At 41.3% G+C, this 26,793-nt stretch overlaps 1 protein-coding gene across 3 annotated transcripts in view; it reads right to left on the bottom strand.

The window, feature by feature from the left end:
• The window catches only part of DOCK4 (dedicator of cytokinesis 4), a 428,176-nt gene that overhangs the window by 31,236 nt on the left and 370,147 nt on the right, over positions 1-26,793 (bottom strand). For all 3 annotated transcript variants that reach the window (XM_032871243.1, XM_032871262.1, XM_032871253.1), the window contains 7 exons: positions 24,688-24,781; positions 16,094-16,242; positions 14,317-14,403; positions 12,407-12,511; positions 7,386-7,527; positions 5,798-5,964; positions 3,065-3,151 (listed from right to left, as the gene is read on the bottom strand). In XM_032871243.1, the coding sequence (XP_032727134.1) occupies positions 3,065-3,151; positions 5,798-5,964; positions 7,386-7,527; positions 12,407-12,511; positions 14,317-14,403; positions 16,094-16,242; positions 24,688-24,781 (831 nt within the window). The remainder of the gene's footprint in view (positions 1-3,064; positions 3,152-5,797; positions 5,965-7,385; positions 7,528-12,406; positions 12,512-14,316; positions 14,404-16,093; positions 16,243-24,687; positions 24,782-26,793) is intronic.

The following is a 26,793-nucleotide window of genomic DNA, read 5'->3' as shown; positions in this document are numbered from 1 at the left end:
TGCAAAAAAATAATAAAAATAAAAAACCCAAAATAACAACATTGTATCAAGCCTCTAAATCTAACTGCCAATTTACAAAAAATATATAGGGACAAAGAAACACGTTAAATTACCCCAAAGGCTCAGACTACAAATTGCAACGCAAAAAAAAAAAAAAAAAAAAAAAAATTTTCAGGGAGAACCTATAGATCAAGAGAACTTTAGGAGACCTCTCAACCCATTGCAATGTATGGCCCTTACGTGGATCTGAATTCAAACAACAAATGACAAAAAAACCAAAACTCATAAAATAAATAGACCCTTGGTGAAGCGTGAATGCTGACTTGATATCTTATGTCAAGGAATTACCATTAATTTTTAGATGGGATCATGTATGATATTGTGGTTATGTGTTTTAGTTAATATACATAATTATTTATAGATGAAATGATATGATGTCTGAGATTTACTTTAAAATAATCCTGTATAAAACAGGGTGGTGCTGGTAAAACAAAACTGGTCTTTTTGATAGTTAAGTAAAATGATGGGTAAATCATGTTCATAATATCTTTTCTTTACGTTTATATGATACAACTTAAATTTAAAAGCACAACACTGGATGTTGTGCACAAAAATGACCGTAGGGGGTTAGGGTAGAAACACATGACCGCTTAGGACACTATTGCAGAAATCACACACTAGATGGCGCTATTACTGGGGGCTGGTGAAGAGGGGTCGGATTCTGCATATACTCTGAAAGTAGAGCCACATGATTTTCTGATGGATATTATGTGACATGAGAAAATATTCTCATTATATGTAGCTGGAGTTTAAAAAGTCATCATACCTTTCTTTTGTAGTTTGAAAATTTTGTTTAAAATTTTTAAAATGAGCTTACTTATTAACCAGGAAAAGTTGATTTTTTTGTTGGTTCTCAAGACAATAAGAACAATTACTGAAAAAACAGTAGTTCGAAGGCATTGTTATCTTTCAAAGAATGGGATCATATATTTTGGGGCTATGATTTAGAGAATAAAGGCCCATAATCTCATCTAAAACTTTTGATGCCAGATGTTTCACAATTCAGAAAATTTCAGGTTTTAGAAATGTAATATACAGCACGTGGAGTCTATTATGTAATTCTCAAACAGGGTCTGGGGAAATTCTCTTTAACCAAATTCATTAACATTTCTGCAGTAAGACATACGAATATTCATACTAAGCAAAATAAAGATCATAAATGGTCTTACATCAGATCAGGTCAGGCTTATTACCAATGGAGTTTGGAGCTGAACTTAGGAAAACATCTTTTGGTTTTCAGAATCTTTTAGATTTTGGCATTGTACATAGGAATTTCAATTCAGGTTGGCATACATTTACTTAGTACCTACTATGTGTCCCTGATCTTGAGGGCCTTATACACCATGCAATGAAGCAGTAAATCAACAACTTTAGTAGAAGGTGAGGACATTCAGGCAGTGGGAACAAGAGAAAGACCTAAGGTTGTTATGAGTGGGCTGTGTTCAGGGAACAAAGTAGTCCAATTTAATTTGTTCTGTTTGAAAGAATCTAAGATTATATATTCTAATAAAGTAGGCAGCTGATGTTTGAAAGGTTGTATTTTGTCATGCTTCTTTAATCATCAGCATGGTACTTTTTATGAATATTGTGTGTGTGTGTGTGTGTGTGTGAGAGACGGGGGAAGGGGAGGTGGAGGTAGGGGGTAATATTTCAAGGGTTAGGACCATTGGTGAGGCCTCAGAGAGTTTAACATTCTGGGTACTAAGCAGCCGGAGAGGCTCTCTGCATCATTAATGCAGTCCAAGATGACTAAGAACATTCTGTGGGCTGGGCCCATTCAGCAGGAAGCATAATAAGACTTTGAGACTGTTCAGCAGCTTCCCCTCGTCCATGGAAGGTACCAGCGTATACCATGGAAGCAACCAGTTTTGGGGACCCTTGACTCAGACCCTCCAAGAACGGGACTACATTGAGGCAGTCTACTGAACTGAGTTTCGTTTCTTTAGGAAGCCACGGGAATTTTTCAGCACTGTAAAAGGAAAATGCCACTAAATCCTCAGCTTCACTGAACATGATAAGATGAGCGGTTTCCAAGCTTGGAAGGCCATTTGGGCAGGAGCTGCTCTTACGTATTCTGTGACAGAGGAGGCTTGTTACCTCAGTAAGAAAGGGGTTCAGTGATATTTTCACAACTCTCGTGGTTTTGATCGGCTACAGGATACGGCAGTCTCAGGGCTGGGTTCAGTCAAGATGGATGTAGCAAGGGAGGGAGGACAGTGCTTGGTTGCTGCCATCAAGGTGCTGCCAGCCCGAGGAGCGACACAGGCAGCAGGCTACGTCTCACCCCGATACAACTGCCATCAGCACCCAAACTGGGGCCTTTTGAACAAGCTGAAGGGTTCTTGAGTGCTGTAGTTTCCAGGTTCTAGAAGAACACCCTTTGGTTTCCAGCTGGTGTTCATCCAGGATGGCTCAGTGAGACTCACACAGCCGCCTTCCCCCCACTGCCATCAGGAGCAGCCCGGAGCTACCGCCTGTCAGACAGCGAGCTGTGGCCCTGCACCAGCCTCACACTGCCTGTCAGGAAACTGAGCTCAAAGAGATGGATGGGACTGGCTTTCAAGGTGGGACAATCTGGGTTCCAGTCTATCTTTTCTCAACGTCTTGATGCTTTTAGCTTCTGGTGAAAACTTGTAAGAAGAGTGGGTGGGATACATACTTTATAGTTTCGGTAGGATGATTAATGATTAAATAAGGCAAGGTAGAGAACCTCTTCCCAGTGGCCTACAGTAATTTGAATTCCAGCTCTTTGACTCAAGGACCTGCCGTGTTTCCCTACTGTGGTCATAGTTCTCTTTGAGGAATGCCTCTTGCTGGCTGGACTAGGATAAGTCACGTTCCCCTTCAAGCCTTGGTCACAGGGGTCAATACCATAAGCATTCACTACCTTACTCTGTGTGCCTCTGGGGACTCAGAGTCAACAGCAGAAGCAATTAATATATGGCCTGACTCCCGCTGAGCAAGTGTGATGGGAAAGTACTTGAAAATGAGCTCTGATGCTTACCACTTCACGCTTTTCCACTTCAAACCAGCGGGAAATTCCAGGTAAACTCTGCACCAAGTATAATGATGTTCTTTCCACCCAGAGACTCTACGGAATACAAAACAAATTAAGTCCCCAAGTGTCCTTTCTTTCTAGTTACTGAGCTATGACTAACGTCAGCCATTCAATTTGGTCAGGTTTGCTTATTTCTGTAGGCTTTTCTTTAGTATCCCTTCTAGCCTGTGGGCAATCCCTTCATACTCGTGAAGCTGTCACAGTAAGATACCAATGACGCTGTGTTAATCATTCCCGTTCTGTGCTGCCGGACAATTTTTCCTTCACGGACTACATGGTCGACTTCAGACAGCAAGCTTAAAATAGAGTAATAGGCTACCATGTTACTTCCTTGGCTGGTTCTTTCAAATTCCAATTTAAACCCCCCTCACTCCTTAAGGTCTTGCCATTTTTATCTGGAAGGAGTAAGTAATATCGACAGCCAGTCAACACAGGTTTAGAGTAATAACATCCTCACGGAGGAAAGGACCATGAAGAATCACATAGATCCATCTTTCTATTTTAAAGAGGAAGAGGCTAAACATCAAGGAGGCCATGTGACCCCTCAGGGGGTACATTCTAGTTCCCAGACCCTACCTACTAGAACTTCCGACCTCACTGTGCCACATTTTCTCATGCCCATTTCAACTGCCATCATCCAGGAGGATCTGTATTTAAAGAGCTGAGGCTTCCTCTGGCCAGGAGAGCACCCCCATGACACGTGAAGCCACAGCTGCCTTGGTCCTTGGTAAGAGTCACTGTGGATGACAGATTTCTCTTCTGTTAATCCCATTTCTGTGTCTATGCCTCATTTTTCTCAAGAGGATAATAAACTTCACAAAATCCCTGAAATAGTGCCACTTATTCCAGAACAACAGAAAATGGGGGGATTTCTTCGTGTCAGCCACAATATACTGCAAGGAATATGGCAGAGTCCCTGTGACAGCAGTGACAGTGGTGACAGGAAGGTGAGTGGCCAGGGAAGGGCTCAGGGCAAAGAGAAAGGAATGCTTGCAGTGCTGGGGGAGAGCAGAAGGAAGCAGGCAGGCACAGCAGCCGGTGGGAGGAGGACAGCACTTCTCAGAGGAGGTGACACGTGAGCGGAATGCTGAAGAGTGTGTAGGAGTTTGCCAGGCGGAGGGAGCGGGGAGCACGGCAGGCAGCAGGAAGCAGCCCGCGCAGAGGCCTGCAAGAGGCTAGAGAAAGGGAAAGGGCGCAGCAGGAGATGGAGAAGTAAGTTCAGGGTTGCTGGAGCCCAGAGGGAGGGTGGGTGAGTGGGCTGTGGCACAGATGAGGCTTCTAGAAGGGCACTTTGGTGCCAGATGCTGAGGGCTGGAAGTCCAGGATCAAGGAGCCAGATTTATCATTATTTTCTAGGGGGACTGCTATACCACTGATAAAGTGATGGCCATGAGGAAATGTGCTACAGTAGAAAGTACAAAGGAGAAGGTTCTAGAAGGTGTGGGTCGTAGTGGAGGGTCTGCGGGTAGTTAGAATGTGCCTGACTCCAGTGGATCTCACACTTACTATTCAGTGAACACAATTGCAATGAAAACGCTATCATAAACTAATGACGGTTAACTGGTTTTGTGGGACACAAAGAAAAATGTAAATCTCCAAAAGGACTAGAAAGTGATCATGAATCTTTTCAATGACATCCCGGTACGGTCTTCCAATAGTTTCTTTGTCTTGATAGGTAACCCATCAGACCTCCTTGCACAGAGGACTGCTCTGTGTTGAGGCCCATCGTGATGCTGCAGAATGACCCCAGCTTCCCCTTCTGATTGCCGGGCTGTGCCCCATTCCTGGAGCTACTGCTGGGGACTGACAGGCAGGCAGAGGCAACAAGGACAGTTAACATCAGAGGATCTCTGCTAACAGTGTGAGGAGGACCTTTTCCAGCTTAAGTAGAGACTCTGTGATGAAGGGAGCTAAGCCAGTTAACCCACAGGAATAGGTCTGTTTTGCATTCTTTGTAGGGGGGAATACTAACTAACCAGGGATCTACCTGGTCTCACTTGGTCACTGTTATCAAGGAAAGAAGAGATAATATACCCTCAGTACAATGCCCCAATAGGGCTGTGAGCCAGCCCAAGAGAGCTCCAGAGGGCAAGGCTTATTACAGCTACTGAGAATGGACAACTCTGTACATGCAGGGAGTCTGTGGTTTGCTTTCATTCCATGTCTTCTCAGAAGTCCTAATGACACACCATTCTAACCAGAAAAAGCAGGAGATCGCACAGAAATCTTCCAAGGTAACAGCCGTCTACCTTACTGCTTCCTGTCTCAGAATCTTCGTCCCCCTTCTGTCAAGCATTTTTTACTCACTGCAGACTACTGTATCTGAGAACAAATATCCTGTGATCCCCACAGTTGTTCAACATGAATGAGTGACAGGACTAAGCTCAACTGTGACATCTCAGAGATTGGTCTGAGGGCCACCAGCACTGTCACAAAGAAGCTGATTCCCAGGCCTTCCTCTCAGACCTACTGAGTCAGGATTCCTGAGCTAAGAACTCTGCTTGGTTAGAAAAGTATCCCATGGCCCTCTGATATACCGTTGAGTTTGAGATCAACGAGACTCAATGATTTCTGGTCCCTTCTGGTTCTATCACTTAACTCTATTCTGTGTAAATACTTATCGTGGGGCTTGTTCCAAAGAGCTCATAGGAAACTGTATGCAATAAGAACACACGGTACCTTGAATTCATTTTCTTTATCTTTAGTGCCTTTGTGAAATGGTCTGTCATAGCGGAATTTCCAGATGTGATTCACTTTATAGAAACTTTTGATGTTGTCTGGGACACCCTCTCTCTGCAGGACCTCCTGGCTCTCCGGGATGGGAGTCACGGCATAGATCTGCAAATCTAGGATTAAAAAGTCAAGGAGGAAACCCGACTTGGCAAACGCCAAGGAAATCTGGCTTGAGCTGAGCTGTGTCAGAGAACCGAGGCTGGGTAACAAACTGGTGTTTCCCCTGGGTCAAAGTCATTTTAAAAACCGCGAAGAAGGTGCCAAGAACTCAGTTCGCAACAAATCATTTCTCAAACTACAGGTCTTGAACTAGTTTTAGGTAGGTGATTCTGACAAAGTATCTGGCTAAAATGTCCATACTTTGTGAATTTATTTATCGCTAGTTTTTCTTCTTCTTTCTTTTCTTAGTTGGGGGTTGGGTGGAAATGGCTTGGATCTTAGGTACTCAAAATTATATTATTCTAAACCTTGCTTAAGAGACAATTTTATCTTTAGTCCATGCATGGCCCCTCTTAATTTAATGTTTGTAAAATAATGTATAAATATCCATGCAACCATGACCAAAGACATGGCCAGTTCTGACAATGATTTCTATTTACCTGTGTGAAGCTCTGCGTCTCCAGCCTTCCCACACTTGTGGTATCACTCTCCCAAAGCTTGTACTGATAAGCAAAGCGTTTTTGTAGTTGATATTTTAAAAAGTACATTAAAGGGGTATCACAAGAATCACTGAACACTACATCTAAAACTAACTGATGTACTGTGTGTTGGCTAATTGAATTTAAAAAGGGGGTATCCTATTTACTTGTATATTTACCTTCTTCTCTTCTCATTCAAAGAAGGATAGCAAAATCTTTTCCCTTAATTTCTTGCTTCTGCTGCATTTTATTTTCTACTTTGAAATGGTATCCATGATTATCAATGGGCTTTTCTTGTCTTCTCCCAGATCTTAAGTTTAGGGAAGAGATAGAAGCATTTACGAAGGAGTGCTGGGGTGAATTCCCTTTGTCTCCAATGCCTGGGTAATTTCAGTTGAGTTGTTTGTATTTAGATAATGGAAGTGTCAATTATATAGCAGTCATAAAAGGCTGTCCAAAATGCCATGGCCAAGAATTCCCCAAAGATATTAAGGTACCTCCTTCTCTGCACTTCCTTCCAGAATAAAAATATCAAGGGAAAAGGGGGTGAATGATATATGCCAGTTAATCTCTCCACAGGATATGGTGGAGGAAAATTATTCTAAGGGAAATCACTAAAAGAAGCTTTAAAAGCAGGGCGGAGATAGGCAAAAGTTTTAATTAAAAGGAAAAAAAATTCTTTACCAGAATCCTTAAGGGATTTCCTTTCCACTGACACTGTGACAATAACTAGAACAATTCTGTTCAGAAGGAGCTAAGCTAAAATCAAGATGAGTGAGAAAGAGGGAGAGAGTGGGAACACAGCAAAGGGGCCAGAGGCTTTCCTTGCAGGAAATTGCTCTGCGGCTAACGGCCCGTGGCTCTAACTGCAGTGCAGCCCATCTAGGTGTGGATACACTGAGCTTCCGCTTGGAAGATGGTCTCGTCGGGCTGGTTGGCGTGCTGCATGGCGATGGCGTGGGGGAACTCATTCAGCATTCTCTGTTGGAAGGCCTCCAGCCTTTCGTAGTCATGCCCTCGACACACAAACTCCTTATTCTGGAGGCGAAATAAACAAATGAGAGCGACATAATGGAGTGCGTTAATTACAGAGAGAAGACAAGAAAGAAGACCCCAGCAGGAAGTGAGCACACGCCTCACATCTATACACATAACAGAAAAAAAAAATGCAAAACAATCTGAAAAATTTGCCCAGATATGAAAAATGAGGGGCAAGGATCAGGAACTTTGCTCTCCACTGCTTTTGGTCAGAACCGCCAGCACATGCCATTCCTCCCAGTTCGTGTGCTAAGGTGTAAAGAGGCATCAGATTCTCAGAGCACCAAACCATGAATCATGTTCCCTCTAAATGCTAAGGAGCACATGTGTTAAATGTTTTTTTTTGTTTTTGTTTTTTACTATAAGCTGGGTAACAGAGTTGAGTGGATAAATTCTCAATGTGGAGGGAAAGAAAGTAAATGCGATCTCCAAAAATGCATTTTATTGCATTCTTTATGAAAGCTGCAGAGATGGGCCTCCACACTGGATCGTGGCATGGAAGAAAGGAAGGCTGAGCCTGTCTGCATTCCTGCTCTCAACAGGCCTGGCACAGGAAGCTTCTCTGCCATCACCAACTCAGCTCGGCTTCCTGTGGCCAAGAATCTTATTTACTGGCCCAAACTGAGATTTAGGATTTTCAGGGACTTGCCAAATGTTGGACAGATTTTTTTTAAATGTTTTTTTTGTTGTTGTTGTTCGTTTGTTTTGTAAGATGTGTAAGTACTCTGTGGGCTGGGACTCTCTCTTATTCAGGTAGAAATGGTGAAGGTTGTCCTTGAGGTAGGCTAGAGAGCACCTCACTGGGTGAGGTCCTTAAAGCACCTCACTGGGGCGCCTGGGTGGCTCAGTTGGTTAAGCCGCTGCCTTTGGCTCAGTTCATGATCCCAGCGTCGTGGGATCGAGTCCCGCATCAAGCTCCTTGCTCAGTGCGGAGCCTGCTTCTCTCTCTGCCTCTGCCTGCTTGTGCTCTCTCTAATAAATAAATAAAATCTTTAAAAAAAAAAAAAAAGCACCTCACTGGTCAGGTTAGGTAAGAGGGAACTCGGCCAGTGTAATGGTTATGAAGCTTCAACAGCTTCGAACAGTCACCGAGGAGGCACTCTGCACTTATCTCACTTAACCCACCAAACCTGAGAGGCAGTCACTCCCACGTCCCACCCCATTTTAGAATTGGGAACCAAGGATCAACATCCTTCTGTACTTTGTCCACATGTACTGTATTCAAGCTCAGATGTGGGGCCAAGGGCTGAGCTCTGTCTCTGCTGAACGTGGCTAATACAGCCAGAAAAAACTCCGAGTGGCTACTGGTGCCACAAAAGGTTGTGGGTTATGTGCGCTGAAGATCTTTAGGAGAAAGAGGGAGCGGTTCATGGCTTGGAGAGCTAGCTAAGGCCCAAGGTTCTCCGCATTTCTCAGCCTGATGAGGTTCCTACGATTGCACAAATGCCCTGAGGAACAAATCTGAGCCAGAGGCAGGGGGCTGAGGACTGCAGCTGAGAAAAAGCAGCTGCAGGCAAGCAAAGGAAACAGCGGGGAGTGGGCTCTGAAAACCTGCCGCCAATCCTCATAAACCCCCAAGTCACGATCCTTTGGTAACACAGGCAAAGACAGACTACCTAGAAATCAGGACCCCCACAAAATCCCGTGTTTAAGACTTTCTACAGAAAAGAAGGTATACCTTCTGATGCTATGTATTTTTTATTCTACTCAAAAGATAATAAATTTGCTTGATAAAATAAGACCATGTACATATATCTATGGTGCATATTACAGAAGTCCCCAAATAAATATCCAAATAAATATCCTGAAATGAACTTGGGGACACAATGGAGTTGTCAAGAAATGAAAAGGAATGAAGCATTTTCCCCATCAATACATTTTTTTTTAAATCACAGCTTTGAGATACAGTTCACGTACCATAAAATATAGCCTTTTTAAAGTTTTTAGTATATTCACAGAGCAACTATCACGACTATTGAACGTGAGAACATTTCATTACCTTGAAGAGAAACTCGTACCCATGAGCAGTCGCTCCCTGTTTCCTCCGCCAACCCCCCGACCTCTGAAACCACTAATCTACTTTCTGTGTCTATGGGTTTGCCCATTCTGGACATTTCATACGAATGGAATCATACAACATGTAGTCTTTTGTGACTGGTTTCTTTCACTTAACATGTACTTAAGGTTCGTCCACTTTGTAGCATATGTAAGTACTTCATTCCTTCCTTATAGCTAAATATCCCACTGCATAGATATACCATATGTTGTTTATCCATTCATCACCAGCTGATGGATATTTGGGCTACTTCTAGTTTTTGGCAATAGTGAATAATGTTGCTATGAACATTTGTGTAGAGTTCTTTGTGTGAACATATGTTTTCAATTCTCTTGAGTATATACCTAGGAGTAGAATTGTTGGGTCACATTTGTTCACACTTAAATTTTTTTTAATTGTCTTTTTCTTCTGAAAAGGAAATACATATCTCTGGTAAAAACAAAACAAAACAAAACAAAAACCCAAACAGTAGAGAGCATACAATGAAAAGTCAATCTCTCATCCTTGACCTTGGTCATTCTCTTTAGACAAATCACTACTCAGAGATATCCTGTGCATAAAGAGATGGTCAATTTTTCATGAGGGTAAAAAAAAAAAACTATTTAGATCATATGCTTATATAAATGTATTAATTTATTGCAACTTCAAAAATTATCTTGGAATTGATCAATGAGGAAATCTTTAATGTTGATATTTGCTTGTTTTTTAATTGATGGACAGACTAGAATCTGATTTCCTAAAAAGAGATCCAGCCCCATAATTCTGAAAGGTGTGGTACCCTTTAGAAACCAATAGAGGGTGACCCTTCTCTTCATTTTGAAGAAAATGCCATTTATATCTAGAAAGGCTGTTTTGAAAAGACTATTAACATAGGTTGATTTATTCCAATCGACTTTGTAATAAAATTTATTTTATTAACCAATTCAGTTTTCTACTTTGCTAAATTCTCTTTAAAATTGTGGCTCCTAAACTACTTCTGATTTAAAAAAAAAACAACTTTACACTTTTAATTATCACGGTTTCATTTATAAGATAAATGGGTCTAAGTCTAAGATACTTCACAGTGCACTTGCTAGCTAAACTCAGAATTTGATCAATATGACCACATTATGATACAATATGACTTTTGTGGGCCCCTTCCTCTATAAAAATGTATTAAAAGTCACACTGAGAGACTGATTTGGTATAGGGACAAATAAATACATAATCTAATGTATAATATACAAGTTAATATACATTATAACAAGTTCTTCAGCAAAAAAAACTCACTTTTTTCTTCTGATCTTTAAAAGAAATTAAAATACTTTTGTAGGCAATATTATGATTTGTAAACACAGTACCCTGAGTATGACGAGGAAGAAAAAGTAACCTTTTACTCTGCCTGATTTTGAACCGAGAAAGGAAGGGGATGTGCTGTACCAGAGTCATGTCTGGACCTTCCTGTGGGGTCTCCAGCCCTCTGCGCTAGACTGTCCCCCTTCTCCCACCACAAGGATCCTGGCCATGTACAGTAGGAAGGGGGTTGCTGATGACAGCCCTGGCCTAGAATGTCCACTTTCAAAACTCAGTCTTTCAAAGTCAGCAAGTGTTCTAAACTTATCTCTGTTTTTGATCCAGAATCAAGCTTTCCTCTGTCCTCAGGTCCATCTGCAGAGTCATCTTTGTGATCATGTACACCGACATGCAGACTCCCTTTTAACCCAACAAGGAGATTTAACTCACGTCTGCACGGCACCAAAATACACAGTCACTTCAATCAACCTGTCATTTGAGTGTATGCTTAATGTAACACTAAAATGGATTTTTGCTCATGGTGTTTGGAAAATGTGGACTGTAGATCTATATTTAGTGTGTATGTATATACATATAAACTTTACATGTAAATATACGAATTTAAAAATACATATAAAACTCTCATTTTAAAAGTGAGACAAGTTAATGATTATTAAACAAATAACAAAGTCCAATCTTCCTCTTCTCCCTTCTCCTCCAAGTATCCCCATCTTATATGTATTCATAAGTGCTGGCAGTTAAAGCAGGATACAGGGCAACACAGCTACCAAAGCATTTGTATGCTGAGATTGAGAGTTTGGAATGAATTCGCTCAATTTCTAAAGTATTCCCAAAACTTCTCCTCAGTTACGTGGGGAGGTACATTTCCTCTCCCAACTACTGTTCTCATATAAGTAAGTGTAAGTAAGATTTTATACCCTGAAGAGTTAAGTAAGCCTTCAAACATGTAACATACGACTTGGCACAATGTAAAAAATGGTAAGAAGAGAGTCAAGTATTTTATGATCCACAAGGTACGTTAGTGTCTAGAAGACTTACTTTGGTAGAATTAGTTTATACTAGCAATAAATGGCATCTCTTGGCTGGGTGACATTTACCTTTTCACAAAACCACTAAGTGGGCTCTTTACGTGATTCTGGAGGGAGTTTCTATGGGACGTGAGACTGCAGTGTTTTATGTCTCCTGCAATGCCCTGCCATTTTTCTCTACTGTTAACTCTATGGAAATCACAGGCGGAAAAGAATAGTAAACAGCACTCCCACAGGGGAGCAGCTATAATGACCAAAGGCTGCTCATAAGACATAGTGCATTTAGAAATTTAGGAAGAAAAATCAAACCATTGTTTGATAACTTGGGAAATTATTCAAAACAAGGTATTCTAGATTTAGTACGGTGTCTGCACACTAAAAACGTTAAAGGAAAATCTCTTATTGTTCTAAAAGGACGAAATGTCTTCAAACATCTTGGTTTTCTTGAGTGGCATAACTATTTTAGAAGTATAACAACAAATTAAATAGTGTATTAACTTACTCTTAAGAAGAATGGAAATTTTTTCCCATAAAATCCAACTCTGAAGAACTCTGGTTCAAGACGTTGCTGGTCCATAATCTTGTCATACAAAGAGGCTTCCATCATCTAGGAAAGCAGAGGAGAATTCTAAGAATTTTACCTCATCCTTCAGCTCTCCCTGTTTCTAGAAGAGGATATTTATTCTTTATGAAGAAGAACTTAATTGTAGTGTTCAGTTTTCAGAAAAGAAGGTTTAACTCCCTTTCTGTACTTTAAGGCAGGGATCAGCAAAATGATTCTGGAAATGGCCAGAGAATAAAGAACATAGGCTTTTCAGGCCATATGGTCCCTGTCATAACTGCTCAGTCCTGCCAGGTCCACAGGCTACAGGTTGCTGACCCTGCCTTTAAAGGATCAAATATTATTCCATGTTCTCACCAAAGAAAATAATTTCTATGCACAAAGCCCATCGAGAAAATATTTTCTTCACAATTAAATGAAGATGAACATGAATTAAAAAAAAAATGAACGAACTATTAGAGGCCCAAACTTTCTGGAAAACTGTAGCACTAGATGTACTCACCTGTGGATTTGGTTCTTCTTGGTCATGGTAATTCAGGACATTTGGAAGGTGCAAGCTTGCACAGGCTGGACAGGGATAAACGGAACCCGAGGAGACCCATCGTGCCAAGTGCTGTCTGGGCTGAAAACTCTTAAGTGTATCTCTAACCATGTCAGCACTAGGATGCACATAAAGCTTATGGTTTTCCATTCATGGTATTATCATCCCCAGGGTTTATAGAGAAATACGAATATTGCTCTTGAAAACTTCTCCCCCTCCCCTCCCCCTACCCCCAGTAACAGCACCCCAAAGAGCCGTTGGCATGAAGTTTAATGCTCTGGGTTTATAAAAATCGGAGTGACTATGGTACCCAAGGGCTCTCCCGGGTAAACACTGTAACCTCTCTTCTGTTAAAGGGGTTGTATGCCAAGAGAAGCACAGACATGTTTTTATATAGAACCGCAGTGCCTGCCAGACCTAGCATGATGGACTGAAGTTGAAACAAGGTTTTTTGTTTTTGTTTTGTTTTTTTTTTTTTTTTCCTCGTTGGTTTTCATGTTAGAAGAAACATCGATGAACTTCTGGCATGAAATACTATACCAGCTCCTGCAGGCTGAGTGAGCTACTTGTGAGGTATGGGGTTTTATGAGCTGTTAAAGGTTGACAATATCATCCCATAAACTGCTACCTCAGAATTAAAAGGCAACATCACAATCTTTCTATTCTAGAAACCCTGCAGAACTTAAGTGTGATAAGAGGACACAAAATCCTCATGGCTCTGAAGAGTAAGGACTCAGAGAGCAAGAGGGACCCATTTGAACCTGAAAAGAAAAGAAGGGACAAAATGTTTGGTTCAGGAGCACAGAATACTGAACTCCCTGGGTTCTTGGGTACCAAGACCTTGGTTCCGATATCGCACATAACACAAGTTGCTACAGCTAAAGAGAGATGACATCTGTAGAATTTAGCCTTGAAGTGGTCAGAAATGGGTCAGCTAGCCATGTCTACTGTTTGTGCAGACTGGGGTCTAAGAATGGTACACTGTGGTAGAGATCTGCATACAAGCGAGCTTCTCTTCAAACAGTACAGAGACTTCTCAGCAAACTAAAAGAATCAATCACGGATTAGATTGCACATTGCAGACGTGATGTTTAGAAGAGATCAAAGGCTCACTTCCATGTACTAATTAGAAGCCTTTGCTATTTCTCTGTATAAACAGCTGAGTACGCTGCAGAGGAAAGGCTTCCCTTAAACAAGCTTTCTGCAAGACAGGTCGGGATGATCACAAAGTTACTTTTACTGAACGATACTGGAAAGTTAAGGACAAAAGGATGCCTTTGCCTGATGAGCGCGCATCCAGGTTCCTTACCCTCATCTTGCTCAGGTTTCTGTAGTCATAATAACTCTCATACTGTTCCGCGATCTTCCGGCACAAGACGATGCCGTTCTCCCAACACTGTGGACAAACGAATGATACAAACACTAGTGGTCCCACAACATTCACTCATTTCCACCCAGAGGACAGGGTGGGACTGCTTTCAGATCACCGGGCTTTACTTCTTAATCTCTACAGTCTACCTTTAATAGTACCACTGCCACTTTAAGCTTGATACCAGCATGCAATTAACATGTAAATTATTAAAAATCTTTAGGAAGTGAGAAAATATAATCCACCACAACAGGCATGAACATATGGTGTGGAAACATTTTCTGGAATCATTTCAGAATCATCATCTTGAAATAACTACAGTTCCACAATGGCCAAGTAGATGAATAAACAGGCCCTCGGTGCTAAGGGGGGAATTACCACTGACCCCTAAGGCCCAATTATCCACAGCTGGCATGCTCGAGCCCTTGCTTGGCTCAACTGCACTTGTAAATTGTGAGGATCTAACCCAGCTGTTTACTCTCAGCAGAAATGCAAAAATTCTTTCATCTAGCCCAAGGGTCATCAAACTTTTTCTGCACAAGGCCAGACAGTAAATAATTCGGGCTTGGTGGGCGACACGGTCCTTGTCACAACTACCCAACTCCACCATTAAAACACAAAGGCAGGCACAGTGAATAAGCGTGTCTGTGCTGTAATAACGCTATTATCTAGGAACACCAAAATGCGAATTTCATGTAATTTTCATCTGTCAGATATTCTTTTTCTTGCCATATCTTTCAAACACTTTAAAATGTAAAAGCAATTCTTAGAATGTGGGTGGTACAAAAATGGTGGGTGCTGAGCCATTTGACACATGGGCCATCGTTTGTAACCCCCGATCTAGTGAAAAACCCCTTTGAAGGGCCAAAATAAGCACAACAGGATTTTATAACAGCTTATAGATGGAAACTTCACCGGAGGAGGACACAAAGGCATTTCTTTGCTGTTAATGTAACAAATGATATGTCAGGGTATTTAGATACATAATAAAGGACGATAGGAAAGAGGCAATTTCCTTGCATCAAGTTATGCAATTATGTTTTGTAAAAGAAGGACAGCCACTGTTTGTATTTTAGTCTCCTGTTTAACCTTCGCATTTTGGGAGATATATTTAAATCTAAGACACGTATCACCAAAGCATCCATATGTTCAAATCAAATAAACAACTGTGGTCAGATTCTTAAGTTTTCCTAAAGGGTATTGTAAGTCCTTGAGGAGGGAGACAGAGTGGAGTGAGGTAATGGGCTGAATGGCATCATCAGGTCAGTGGGATCTTTTAACTATATGATGGGATGCCATAACATTCTTTAAAGTCAGTCAGTTTCATTTATCTTCCCTTACCAAAAAAGTGGAAAGGGGCAGAATGCATGCTAATTTGGGGAGGTAGCTGAGGGGTGGTTTTTCAGAGAATCAAATGCCTGGGTGTCAAAACCTCCAGACCAGTGTTTCTCAAAGTATGGCCCCAAATTTGTACACACTGCAATGTCAAGTCCTTGTTGAAGTCACAAAATCCCCTGCCTCATGCCAGACATACCCAATCAGAATGCCTAGAGGTGGGACCTGGGAATTTTAGCAAACTCTTGGGTGTTTTTAATCCTCATTAAAATCTGAGGGTACCTGGCTTGAGGAGGTAGACATGAAAAAACCATGAATGAAAGGAAACATGACACCAACACAACCACCTTGAGAGAGACCATGGGTGGGGAGGGCTACTTACTTTGCCTCGGTCAAAATTCTGGATGATAGCAAGGTGCAGGTGCTCCTTGCGTTGCCATTCTGTCTGCATGGGGTAGGTCAGGAACTCCCGGAGGGGCCGATCCGACCACTCCAACAGCTCATCGTATAATAGGAGAGTATATGCAGCCTCTGAAAGTTGAGTGGGAAGGAAATGATCAAGACAAGACCCCAAACAGCTTCCCCTCAAATGCAGCTGGCTTGGGGCAGATTGCAAAAAACATTTTTTGAATTTCATGATAATGAAGAAAAATGTTCACAATAGACGCAAAAGCCAGTTCACAAGTGATGACTTCCCCCTGGAAGATGGAATTATCAGAGATTTGTATTTCATCTTTTGGCTCCCAATATTCATCCCCACCCCGACCCCCATTTCTCTCTTTCTCTTTTCCCTCTTTCTTGCCTTCTCTTCCTTCCCATCCCTCTTCCTTATTTCTACAACGCCTCTATGCTGCTGGCATCATAAAAATGTTTGAGGGTATATTGTTGGAGCTCATTCAGAGAAATAGGGAGACATGCCTTTGACTGCTGGGGATGTTCACTGGTAAATCCCTTGGGGGAGGCTACAGGCATCTTCCAAAGGGTGTGCTTAGGAAACAAGAAATGGTAATTAAATTCTTCTTGATAATAAAAGGCTGAAAAAGTTCTCTCTTTACAGGGAGAGGACTGTTGTGTGTTGTGTGGTATGACCCTCAGTTGGCCCCCCAAATCTTTAGTAATGGTTACTGAAGTCATTACATGTTGGTGCAGTTGGGATTTCTTGGGAAAACGTGTAAAGAGGTGGTATTCTGTATACACACATGGAAATGGTAATCCGCAGGCTAGGCACAGTTCATAGGTAGTGCCCTTAATAGAATACTTGCCATTCTGCAGGTCTCTTCCTGAATCTTAACTATGGCCAAGCAGATCGATAGGAGCCAGAGTTCCACTGTCACTGATGAAGGACTACAATAATTATTTTTTTTCCTTTAATATTGTAATGGCCAACTCATTTATTAAACAGAATAAAGTAGGCGAACCCTTAAGTTATTAATCCATTTAATCTCTTAAAGATGTAGTATTTAGTGCCTGGGTGGTACAGTCGGCTGGGTGCCTGACTGTGGATTTCAGCTTGGGTCATGATCTCGGGGTCATGAGCTCCAGCCCTGTGTGGGGCTCCACGCTCAGTGCAGAGTCTGCCTGAGAGTCTCTCTCCTTCTCCCTCTGCCCCTCCTGCTCGAGCTCTCTCCCTCCTCAATAAATAAATAATCTTAAAAAAAAATCTAATAGTAGCTTTTAACACAATATCAATAAATGGTCATTCTTCGTCTTCGTTTATTTGCCTTAAGAGTAACTATACATAAAGCTCCAAAGTAGCAGGTTAAGTGCTATTACCACGATGTGGTCATCTCAGTGTGTAACATGAAGTTGTAATAAGAAAGGCCTGGATCCCTTTCACTTTTCTCTTGCCTTTTACTTGTGCAAGTCCTGTGAGGCACAGGCTCTGGCCTTTTTTCTTCGTGATTACCTTTGGTGAGCTTAGTCTCCTGGCTTCAATAACTGCAAAAGCTTTCATACGCCACCAGCAGTCCCTTACTCCCCTCTGTTCAGTCTGCACACTGTTACCAGTCTGACCCTTCAACTGCAAAGGATCGTATTGCTCCCCTGATTCCAAGCAGCCAGTGACTCGCAGCAGCTAACAATAAATGTAGGTTTCCGAAAGGGACAGGGAAGGCTGGCCATGATCTGGTCCCTACCAACCTCTGCTCACATTCAGGGTCCCTCCACATAGTACACATAAGATGGAGCTCACCGCTTTCTCCTGAGAAGCCTCCAGCCTCCGTGGCTGGAGTCCCTTGGCCCCATCAGAGGCTTCTGATGAAGGAAACACAATGCCTCCTCATCTGGAGGCAGTGGTACAAGGAAGCTGCCCATACAGGGACGGAGGCACCTTCCGTTTAATGGACACTCGCCAAATTCTACCTTGTGGAAGGTGAACGTGACGTGGACAGAGGAGAGCATCCAGGGTGCTGGCTAACTGGGCAGTTGCAGAAACAGAGCTGAATGGCCACACCGTAGGTTGCCAGCCAGGAAGACTGGTTTTGATGGGACAAGAACGCTAATAATAATGGTCAGATGGGCGCTGGATCTGAGAAGCTTCTAGTGTCCTGAGACTTCCTGAGATGACTTCCTGATCTTTCATTCCTCACACAGCCTTATAACAAATGCCAAGCATCTACCAAAGCCCTATGTGTGTCCTTGTTCCTCTGTCTACGTGAATAATCCATGGTTCCTTTCATTTACCACAGAGGTGACACCTGCAGGCCTTCAAAGATCTCTCCTTCAAGATTTCGCCCTGTACTGTTGAATAGCTCCTTTTTCTCTTAATAAACAGCTCTGGAACGAACACTTTTGTCTCTCAGTTTTCTTTTGTTTCTCCCCCAATACCTGAGGTTTCAAAAAATATCCTTGTGGCTAATCATTTCATAGTGAAAAGGATGAGAAGGACCAAGCAAACCCCTTCCCCCAGCTGAAGCCTTTAGCTGCCCACAGGTGGTGACTGAAAGAGCTATGAAGGTCAAATTCATGGAGCCAGAAAGTAGCATGGTGGACGCCAGGGACTGGGGGGAGCAGAAAATGGGAAGCTACTGTTTCATGGGTACACGGTTTTGGTTTGTGCCTATGAAAAAGTTCTGGAGACCCGGAGCGGGGATGGTTGTGCAACCATGGGAATGCACGACGTGCCAATGGACTTAAAAACACTTAAAAACAGGTAAGACGGTAAATACTGTGTTACGTATATTTTACCATAATAAAAAAAATTACAAGGGTGGGGGGCAACAAAGCATTTTTAGTCCATCTCAACTGCTTTCCAAATCATGCTTGCCCTGGGGCGGTCCAGGGACAAGGGGTAGATGGGGAGTGGGTATGCCGGCACTGAGTCTGGGAGGGCAAACTGGGATTGGCAAGGCATCAGAAGAATGGTGACATTGAAAAGTGTGGAGTAGGTGACACCCGTCTCAGAATCTGATTCAGGAAAACGATGATGTCTCTCAGGGGTCAATGGTGTGTGTAAAGGAAGCTATAGAAACTTTCCACAAAAGCAAACAGATATACCCTTTGAGGTGTGACCAACATAGGACACTACTGAGGCAGATTTTAAACACATTAGCAAACTGTAGATGTTTTATTGCAATACATCGGATATCTATACTTCTGCATCTTAAGACAACAACAGTATGTACTGAAGAGGGAAGAATGAATCACATCGCAAATTTCCAGCAGTTTTTTAAAAAGTACTTAGAATTTTGAACAAAAGTCACCGCCACATAATTAAACATGGGCCATCTCGCTCCATCATCGTGACAAGAGTATAGTGAGGACACCCACATGCGACAAGAAAAAAAAAACACGAGAAGATAAGGGATGAATTACGAATGGAGAGTACCGTCACAAAAGGCTGCAAAGGGTTAAAGCCATTTAAACAGAATGCTCTAAAGATAGAAAAGTTTCCCCATTAATTTCACTTTCTTCAAGGACACACAAAAATGAGGACAGAGGAGAAATGAGTATAATGTGGCAGGTGAGGAGGACTTATTTCTTATGACTTTGGGGAAAATAAATACTGCAAGTTCAGTAAACAAATTAAAGAAAACCAATTTGCCCATTTCTAAAATACAATCAGACAGATTTGGACTCTGTTTCAGAGAACAGTTACATAGCTGGAAGAGCTTGTCCTTAGTTCCCTCCCTCATTTCTTTTTAAATGGATTTTAAAATAACTCCACTAGGTGGTTTTCTTTGCTATAAAAACTAGCTCAAAATGTGGCTACTAACGACTATAAAAATGGTCATTTAAACTTTCTGACAACATACCTCCAAAATCTTAGTCTATTTAATCAAAACCATCAGCATATCTGTGTGAAGATATATATATATATATGTATGTATATATATATATACATACATATATATGGGAATTACCAATATTGAAGGAGAAAAATTTCTGTAGGTTTTAAAATTTAACTGAGTAAATTTATTGGTGATGCATTTATTTAAATCTCACATTGCAGGGGTGCCTGGGTGGCTCAGTTGGTTAAGTGTCAGACTTTTGGTTTTAGCTCAGGTCATGATCTCAGGTCCTGAGATCCAGCCCAGTATCAGGCTCCACACTGGGTATCAGGTCTTGAGATGCTCTCTCTCCCTCTGCCCCATGCCCACTACTCCCACACGCATGCATTTGCCCCCTTTCTCTAAAAAAAAAGAAAAAAAAATCTTGCATGGGGGTGCCTGGGTAGCTCAGTGGATTAAAGCCTCTGCCTTCAGCTCAGGTCATAATCCTGGGGTTGAGCCCCACATCAGGCTCTCTGCTCAGCGGGAGCCTTCTCCCCACCACCCCCCTGCCTGCCTCTCTCTGCCTACTTGTGATCTCTGTCAAATAAATAAATAAAATCTTTAAAAAAAAATCTCACATGGCTGGGCACTAAAATGAGAACACTAAGAAGAAGAAAACATCATCTCTGTCTTCAAGGAATTCACCCTTTAACTGGAGATACTTCTACCTACCTGTGTATGCACAGAAACACACACAAACACATACACACATAACACACCCCTTATATAACTATTAAAAACAATGTGGTGGGGCGCCTGGGTGGCTCAGTTGGTTAAGCGGCTGCCTTCAGCTCAGGTCATGATCTCTGAGTCCTGGGATCAAGTCCCACATCAGTCTCCTTGCTCAGTGGGGAGCCTGCTTCTCCCCCTGCTTGTGCTCTCTCTGACAAATAAATAAAATCTTAAACAAAACAACACAACAATGTGGTCAGTGCTTTAATGAAGCCTGAAAAAGATGAAAAAGAGTTGGAACCATGAATTCAGCCCATGAGAGAGGGATGGGGGGTGGGGCATGGAGTTGCTGTGGGAAAGAAAAGGAAAAAGAATTCCAGGAAAAGATGGTAAAGACACATGCCCTGAAGGATGAAGACAGGGAATGTAGCCCCAAGTGGTAAGATGAGGCTGCACAGATTGGTAATGGTTTTATCATGATGGACCTTGCATAAAGAGCTTGAACTATTTTTTTTTTCTTCTTTCTGTAGAAGATACCAACTGAAAATGGTTATATCTGGAGGAGGGGCTGGTAAAATTGCCTTACAGGGCCAGGCAGTAAAACATTTACAATTATAATAATGTACAATCTGGCTTACAGGCCGTATGGTCATTGCAACTGTTCTGTTCTGCCTTTTGTAGGCACAAGAGCAGCCACAGACAATGGCCACGTAAGTGGAAGTGGGTGTGGCTGAGTGCTAATAAAACTTTCTTTACAAAATCAGGTGGCTGGTCTGCAGGCTATAGTTTCTGTCCCCTGTTCTGGTGCTAATTAAGAAACAGCCCAGGGGCGGGGGGGGGGGGGTGGAATACAGCTCAGGTGTGAGATGATGAAGGCCTAACTGAGGCAGAGTGAGTGGGAACAATGAAAAGGATGTGGCTTTGAGAGATTGTTAGGAAGGGAAATCACCAGAAAATGGTGACTAATTATTTGAGGGAGGCTCAGAGATACCAAAGAGCACATCAAGGTCTCCACACTGAGAAACAGAGATGCATTAATCGATACAGGGAAATTGTAGCTGGAAGCATTATTTAAAATCTGGCCACAATAGGACCATTTCAGAAAGGATCACTTTCTTTTAAAGCTGGAGAAGAGGCCACAATTCAGGAGTTCCTGGGAAGAACAGTGCAGCAAAAGACTCAGATTTATAGTTCCTACATTCAGTTAAAGGGTTCTTTTCTGGTTACGATATGTGAGCTCTTTGTATTGTATCTTTCCCCCACTAAAAACCCTAGGCAGGATATATAAGGCAACTCTTGGAGGACTCTGAAGAGTAAATGAGAGAAGGTGGGCAGAGTAAGAAAATCTGTACTCAAAGAATGACCATAGAATAGTGAGTTTTTCGGTTTTTATTTTTTCACCTTTCATATCTCCTGGCTTTGCTGTCCTGGTCTCCTGGAACTACAGAGGGAAACGGACATAAAAAGCTCCCCAGGAAAGCTCCTCTGGTCAGAGGACTGAGAGGAGAACCCTCCTGGGGTTTGGAGTCCTTTTGACCCTTCTAGCTTCCTTTGAGTCCTGGGAACACAGCGCAAAGCTGCAGAGTGCACAGTGTAGGCATCATGGCAGCAGAGGCGTCCATGGGCTTTTTTATGTTCAGTGCTTGGCCCCCAGAAGACCAGCTGTCGGGAATGTATATGTATCACAGTGTAGGGAGGATCAAGTCTTGGCTTTTACTAATTTGCCTCAGATTAAGTGAGAGTGCTAGGAAAAGAAGCCCTTGGGAGATAGTAAAAGTGAGGAAGATCACAGAGAGAAAGGGATTTTTAAATGTGTACAATGTCCTGAGCTCACTTGCAAGCTGCACGTATATTGAACAGACCAGAATCAACATAACAAAGATTTTGAGACATGAACTATGGTACAGACCACTGGGTAGGTCCCAGGCTCTCTCCGAGTGACATATATGTAGGACAGACCAGAAAAGTATGGAAAGGCTTTGAAAACCAAGCTGACATTGGAATCACAACCTTCAGAAGGTGGTTTAGGACTTGAGGTTTGAATCTAATTGGACTATCTGCTGAAATTAAAAAAACCCTCAACATTCTCTAGGTTTTGACAGAACCCAGAGTCTCTTAATATTCAAAAGGTTCATGAAACAACCCCAAATGGCTTGACATTCAAAGAAACAGGATAACCAAAAAAATTTCAAAGGGAAAAGGCAGTTAACAGATGCTAACCCCAAGATTCAGTTGTTGGATTTACAGAAATACTATGAAGAAGTTATAACCACGCTCCTTCAAGTAAAAGTGAACACTCTTGAACAGAAAGATACAAGTTCCCTATAAAGAAATGGAAACTAAAAAAAAAAAAAAAAAAAGAAAAAGAAAAAGAAAGAAAGAAAGAAAAGAAAAGAAAAGAAAAGAAAAGAAAAGAAAAGAAAAAAAGCAAAGGAAATTTTAGAAATGGGTAATACAGTAACAAAAAATTTCACTGGAAGGGCTCAGTAGCTGAATGGAAATGGCACAGAAGAGCCAATTGACTTGTATACGGATCAACAGAAATGATCTAATTTGAATAAGAAAGAAGAAAAACTGGGAAAAAAAAAATGAACAGAGACCCAAGAATTTACAGAATACCAAAAGGCCTAACATTCATGTCACTTGTAGTTCCAAAAGAGGACCAGTGCAGAAAATACATTTGAGGAAATAATGCCAGAAAACCTCCCAAATCTGGTAAAGGAAATAAGTCTATAAATTCAAGAAACACTGTGGACCCAGACAGGATAATCTTAAAGAAAGCCATGACCATATACATCATAATTGAACTGCTAGAAACCGAAGATAAAGTCTTGAAAGCAACCAGAGAAACTTACACATTATACACAGGGACACAATTTAGGTGACTGCTGATCTCGCATCAGAAACCATGGAGGCCAGAAGACAGCAGGGCAATATTTTCCAAGTACTGAAACAAAGGAACTATCCACCTAGAATTTGATAACCAGCAGATGTATCCTTCAGGGGTAAAGGCAAAACGAAGACTTCTCTGACGAAGGAACACAACGAGAATTCTTCATTGCTAGGTCTACTTTTTTGTTGTTGTTCTGTTTTTGAAGATTTTATTTATTTATTTGAGAAAGAGAAAGAGAGACAAGGAGAGGGAGAGAGAATCTGAAGCAGACTCTGTGCTGACCACGACCACAGAGCCCTACTCGGGACTTGATCCCACAACTGTGAGAGTGTGACCTGAGCGGAAACCAAGAGTCAGCCGCCCAACTGACTGAGCCACCAAGGCGCCCTTCACCACTGGATCTACTTTAAGAGAAATATTCTTTAGGTTGAATAAAAATGATAACAAAGAGGAACTGAGAACTTCATGAAGGAAGAAAGAGCAACACAAACAGTAAACATATGAGCAACAAAGACAGACCATTTAATCCTCTAAATTCTTTAAAATAGGTATGACTGTGGGGGCGCCTCGGTGACTCAGTGGGTTAAAGCCTCTGCCTTCGGCTTGAGTCATGATCTCAGGGTCCTGGGATCGAGCCCCGCATCAGGCTCTCTGCTCAGCAGGGAGCCTGCTTCCTCCTCTCTCTCTGCCTGCCTCTCTTCCTACTTGTGATCTTTGTCTGTCAAATAAATAAATAAAATCTTTAAAAAATAAAATAAAATAGGTATGACTGTTAACGTAAAAATTATGGCATTATCTGGTGGGGTTTCCAATGTATGCATACACAATATGTAAGGGAACTACAACATAACATTATTTAACTTGAAGTGGTAAAATACCAACTATAAGTAGGCTCCAAAAGTGAGATACGTATTTTGTACTCCCAAAAGCAACCTCTAAAAAACTATGCCAAGAGATAGAGTAAAAAAGCCAATAAATTAAAATGGAGTACCTAGAAAAATAGATCCAATGGAAAATTTCCATTATAAAGGACAAATGCTTGAGTTCCCAGCTCTAATTATACAAAGCAAAGGACTGACCGTGTATGATACACCAGTGTCCAGCCCACTCTCCCCACCCTGAGCCAAAAGACAGAATTACCTGTGAAGTTTTGCGCTTTGAGATGCAGATCATAGAGTTTGTGGATATAGCGTATATACATCTCTTCCTTGTTTAGTTCAGTCTTATAGAAGTTCTGTAAAAAAGAATACAAGTATGGATCGTTCCTCAACAGTCAGGTTTGCAAACAGCTGCTTTTTACTCTGTGAAGCTCCATGTTTGGAACTACAAGAATGGACACATTTTTCCATACAAATGTCTTTTGAAAAATTAAGGAAGGAGGCCCAGTGATATACTCTTAATGCAACGCTATGTTAAACATTACCTAGCAATTTATTGGATAAGTTGGTAACGCTTGGGGAACGTTACTGCCAGCAACTCACATTTATTTTGTACTCTATTATTTTTTTGTTAGTTTTACTGCCTAGTCAACTAAAAAATATATTAAAAATAACAATAGATTAATCCACTTGTTAAACCCGAGCACTGATATTCAACGCATAGCTTAATTTCAAATTTCAAACATATTTTGCTCTGAAGAAAAAAAAAGTTTCTAAGATCTATATAAGTAAGGATGAGTAAAAATAATGTAAAAGCATTTTTTTTCTTCCCCTGAAAAATCATGTAAAAGAGGATGAATGAAAATGCTCTTTTTTGGTAAGGTACTATTCAGAGTTTCTTACTTGTGCTGGGGTCTCAATAATTCCAGTAAAGGGATTATTAACAAGAGATTTCAAACTATTATTAGAGGGGCATGCTTATTGAAAATATTTTGTTTATTTTTTAAAAAAGTTATCTGGAAATTACCAATCTTCCCTAAAATGTTTTAACATTACTTATGAAAAATTCAACTCTGACTTACCTGGACCCATTATGTTGGGTTTTTAAGGGTGTAAGCTATAACCACCCACATGTACTCCTCTACCACATTGTACAAAATACCTTAGCCCTCACTGAACTTAGTAAACAGGAACAAAAATGTACATGACATGAGGTTCCAGCAAAAGCAGGATGCTGTGAGCTTCTAAATGGGGCACTTTTTGTTGGCGGATCATTTGTGCATTATGAAATCACTGCACAAGCCCTCTGAACTACCATCACTATTGTTCACTGCTCCTGGCTGATATGGGGAAGAAGGGAAAATGAGAGGCAATATGGGGATAATTCTGTTGGCCTGAAGGAGTGACAGGTTTTCTTTAAGGGGGAAAGATCAGGAATCCTAAAAATCTTTGAAACTGACTAGCTAGACAGGGCTCTGGTGATGAACGAAACTAGCCAATGTGGCTGCTTAAATTGCACTTGGCTTCAAGCCCGAGGACCTTCTGTCAAATGTACCTTCTGTCCACCACCTAATATTGTCTATTCTTCAATATGAGAACTCTTTTTTACCTTGAGGCACTGACATTTAGTTGAATGCATCATAAAATTTTTTTTCTTCCAATTTATACCATTATCCTCCCCCTTTTCCTCTTGTCTCCTATAGATCTTGGCATTCCTTAAAAATCTAAGTAAATAATGCTATCCGCATCTCTCTTATTATGGCCAAAATCATTTTAATTAGCAAGAACTGTTGTACCATAAACACAAGTCTAACAACCCCACAGCAGGCTTTTTACATTATTAAGGGATGATTTGCTCTAATAGCTTTTTGGTAAGAAGCAGCATTTTTTTGAGAACAAAATAAGTGATCACTCTGTAAATGAATAATTCTCCTTAAAAAAAAAAAAAGAAGAAGAAGAAGAAGAAGAAGAAACATCTCTTCAGTCAACAGATGAGAATTTTTCACATATGTCTGGCAAAACTTGTGACACAAAGAACAAAACAATAATTACATTTCCTAGTATGAGTCATGTCAAACATTATGCATTTTTACGAATTTAACACTACAGTTTAACTTCAATCTTGTGAAGGAAGCCAGAGCTCTCCTGAAGACAATCTGGAATTAACCCTTCCAAAGAGTTAAGGAAAATCTCTAAGAGGAAGTGAGTACCTGAAGAGAACCATATTACTAATAGAAAACATCAAGAACTTTCCATATGGACTAGAAGCTAAAAAGATTAGCTTCAAAGTTATGTATTTGGCACTTTGATAATAAGCGTTCTCATGCTAGTCTGAAATTAGAACAGCTTTCAAAATGTTAACATTTTG

Source organism: Lontra canadensis, unplaced genomic scaffold (genome assembly GCF_010015895.1).
Source record: "Lontra canadensis isolate GAN:19392208 unplaced genomic scaffold, GSC_riverotter_1.0 scaffold2, whole genome shotgun sequence".
Lineage (NCBI taxonomy): Eukaryota > Metazoa > Chordata > Mammalia > Carnivora > Mustelidae > Lontra > Lontra canadensis.
Note: the sequence above shows the minus strand (reverse complement) of the source record. Positions and strands in the feature narration are given on the sequence as shown.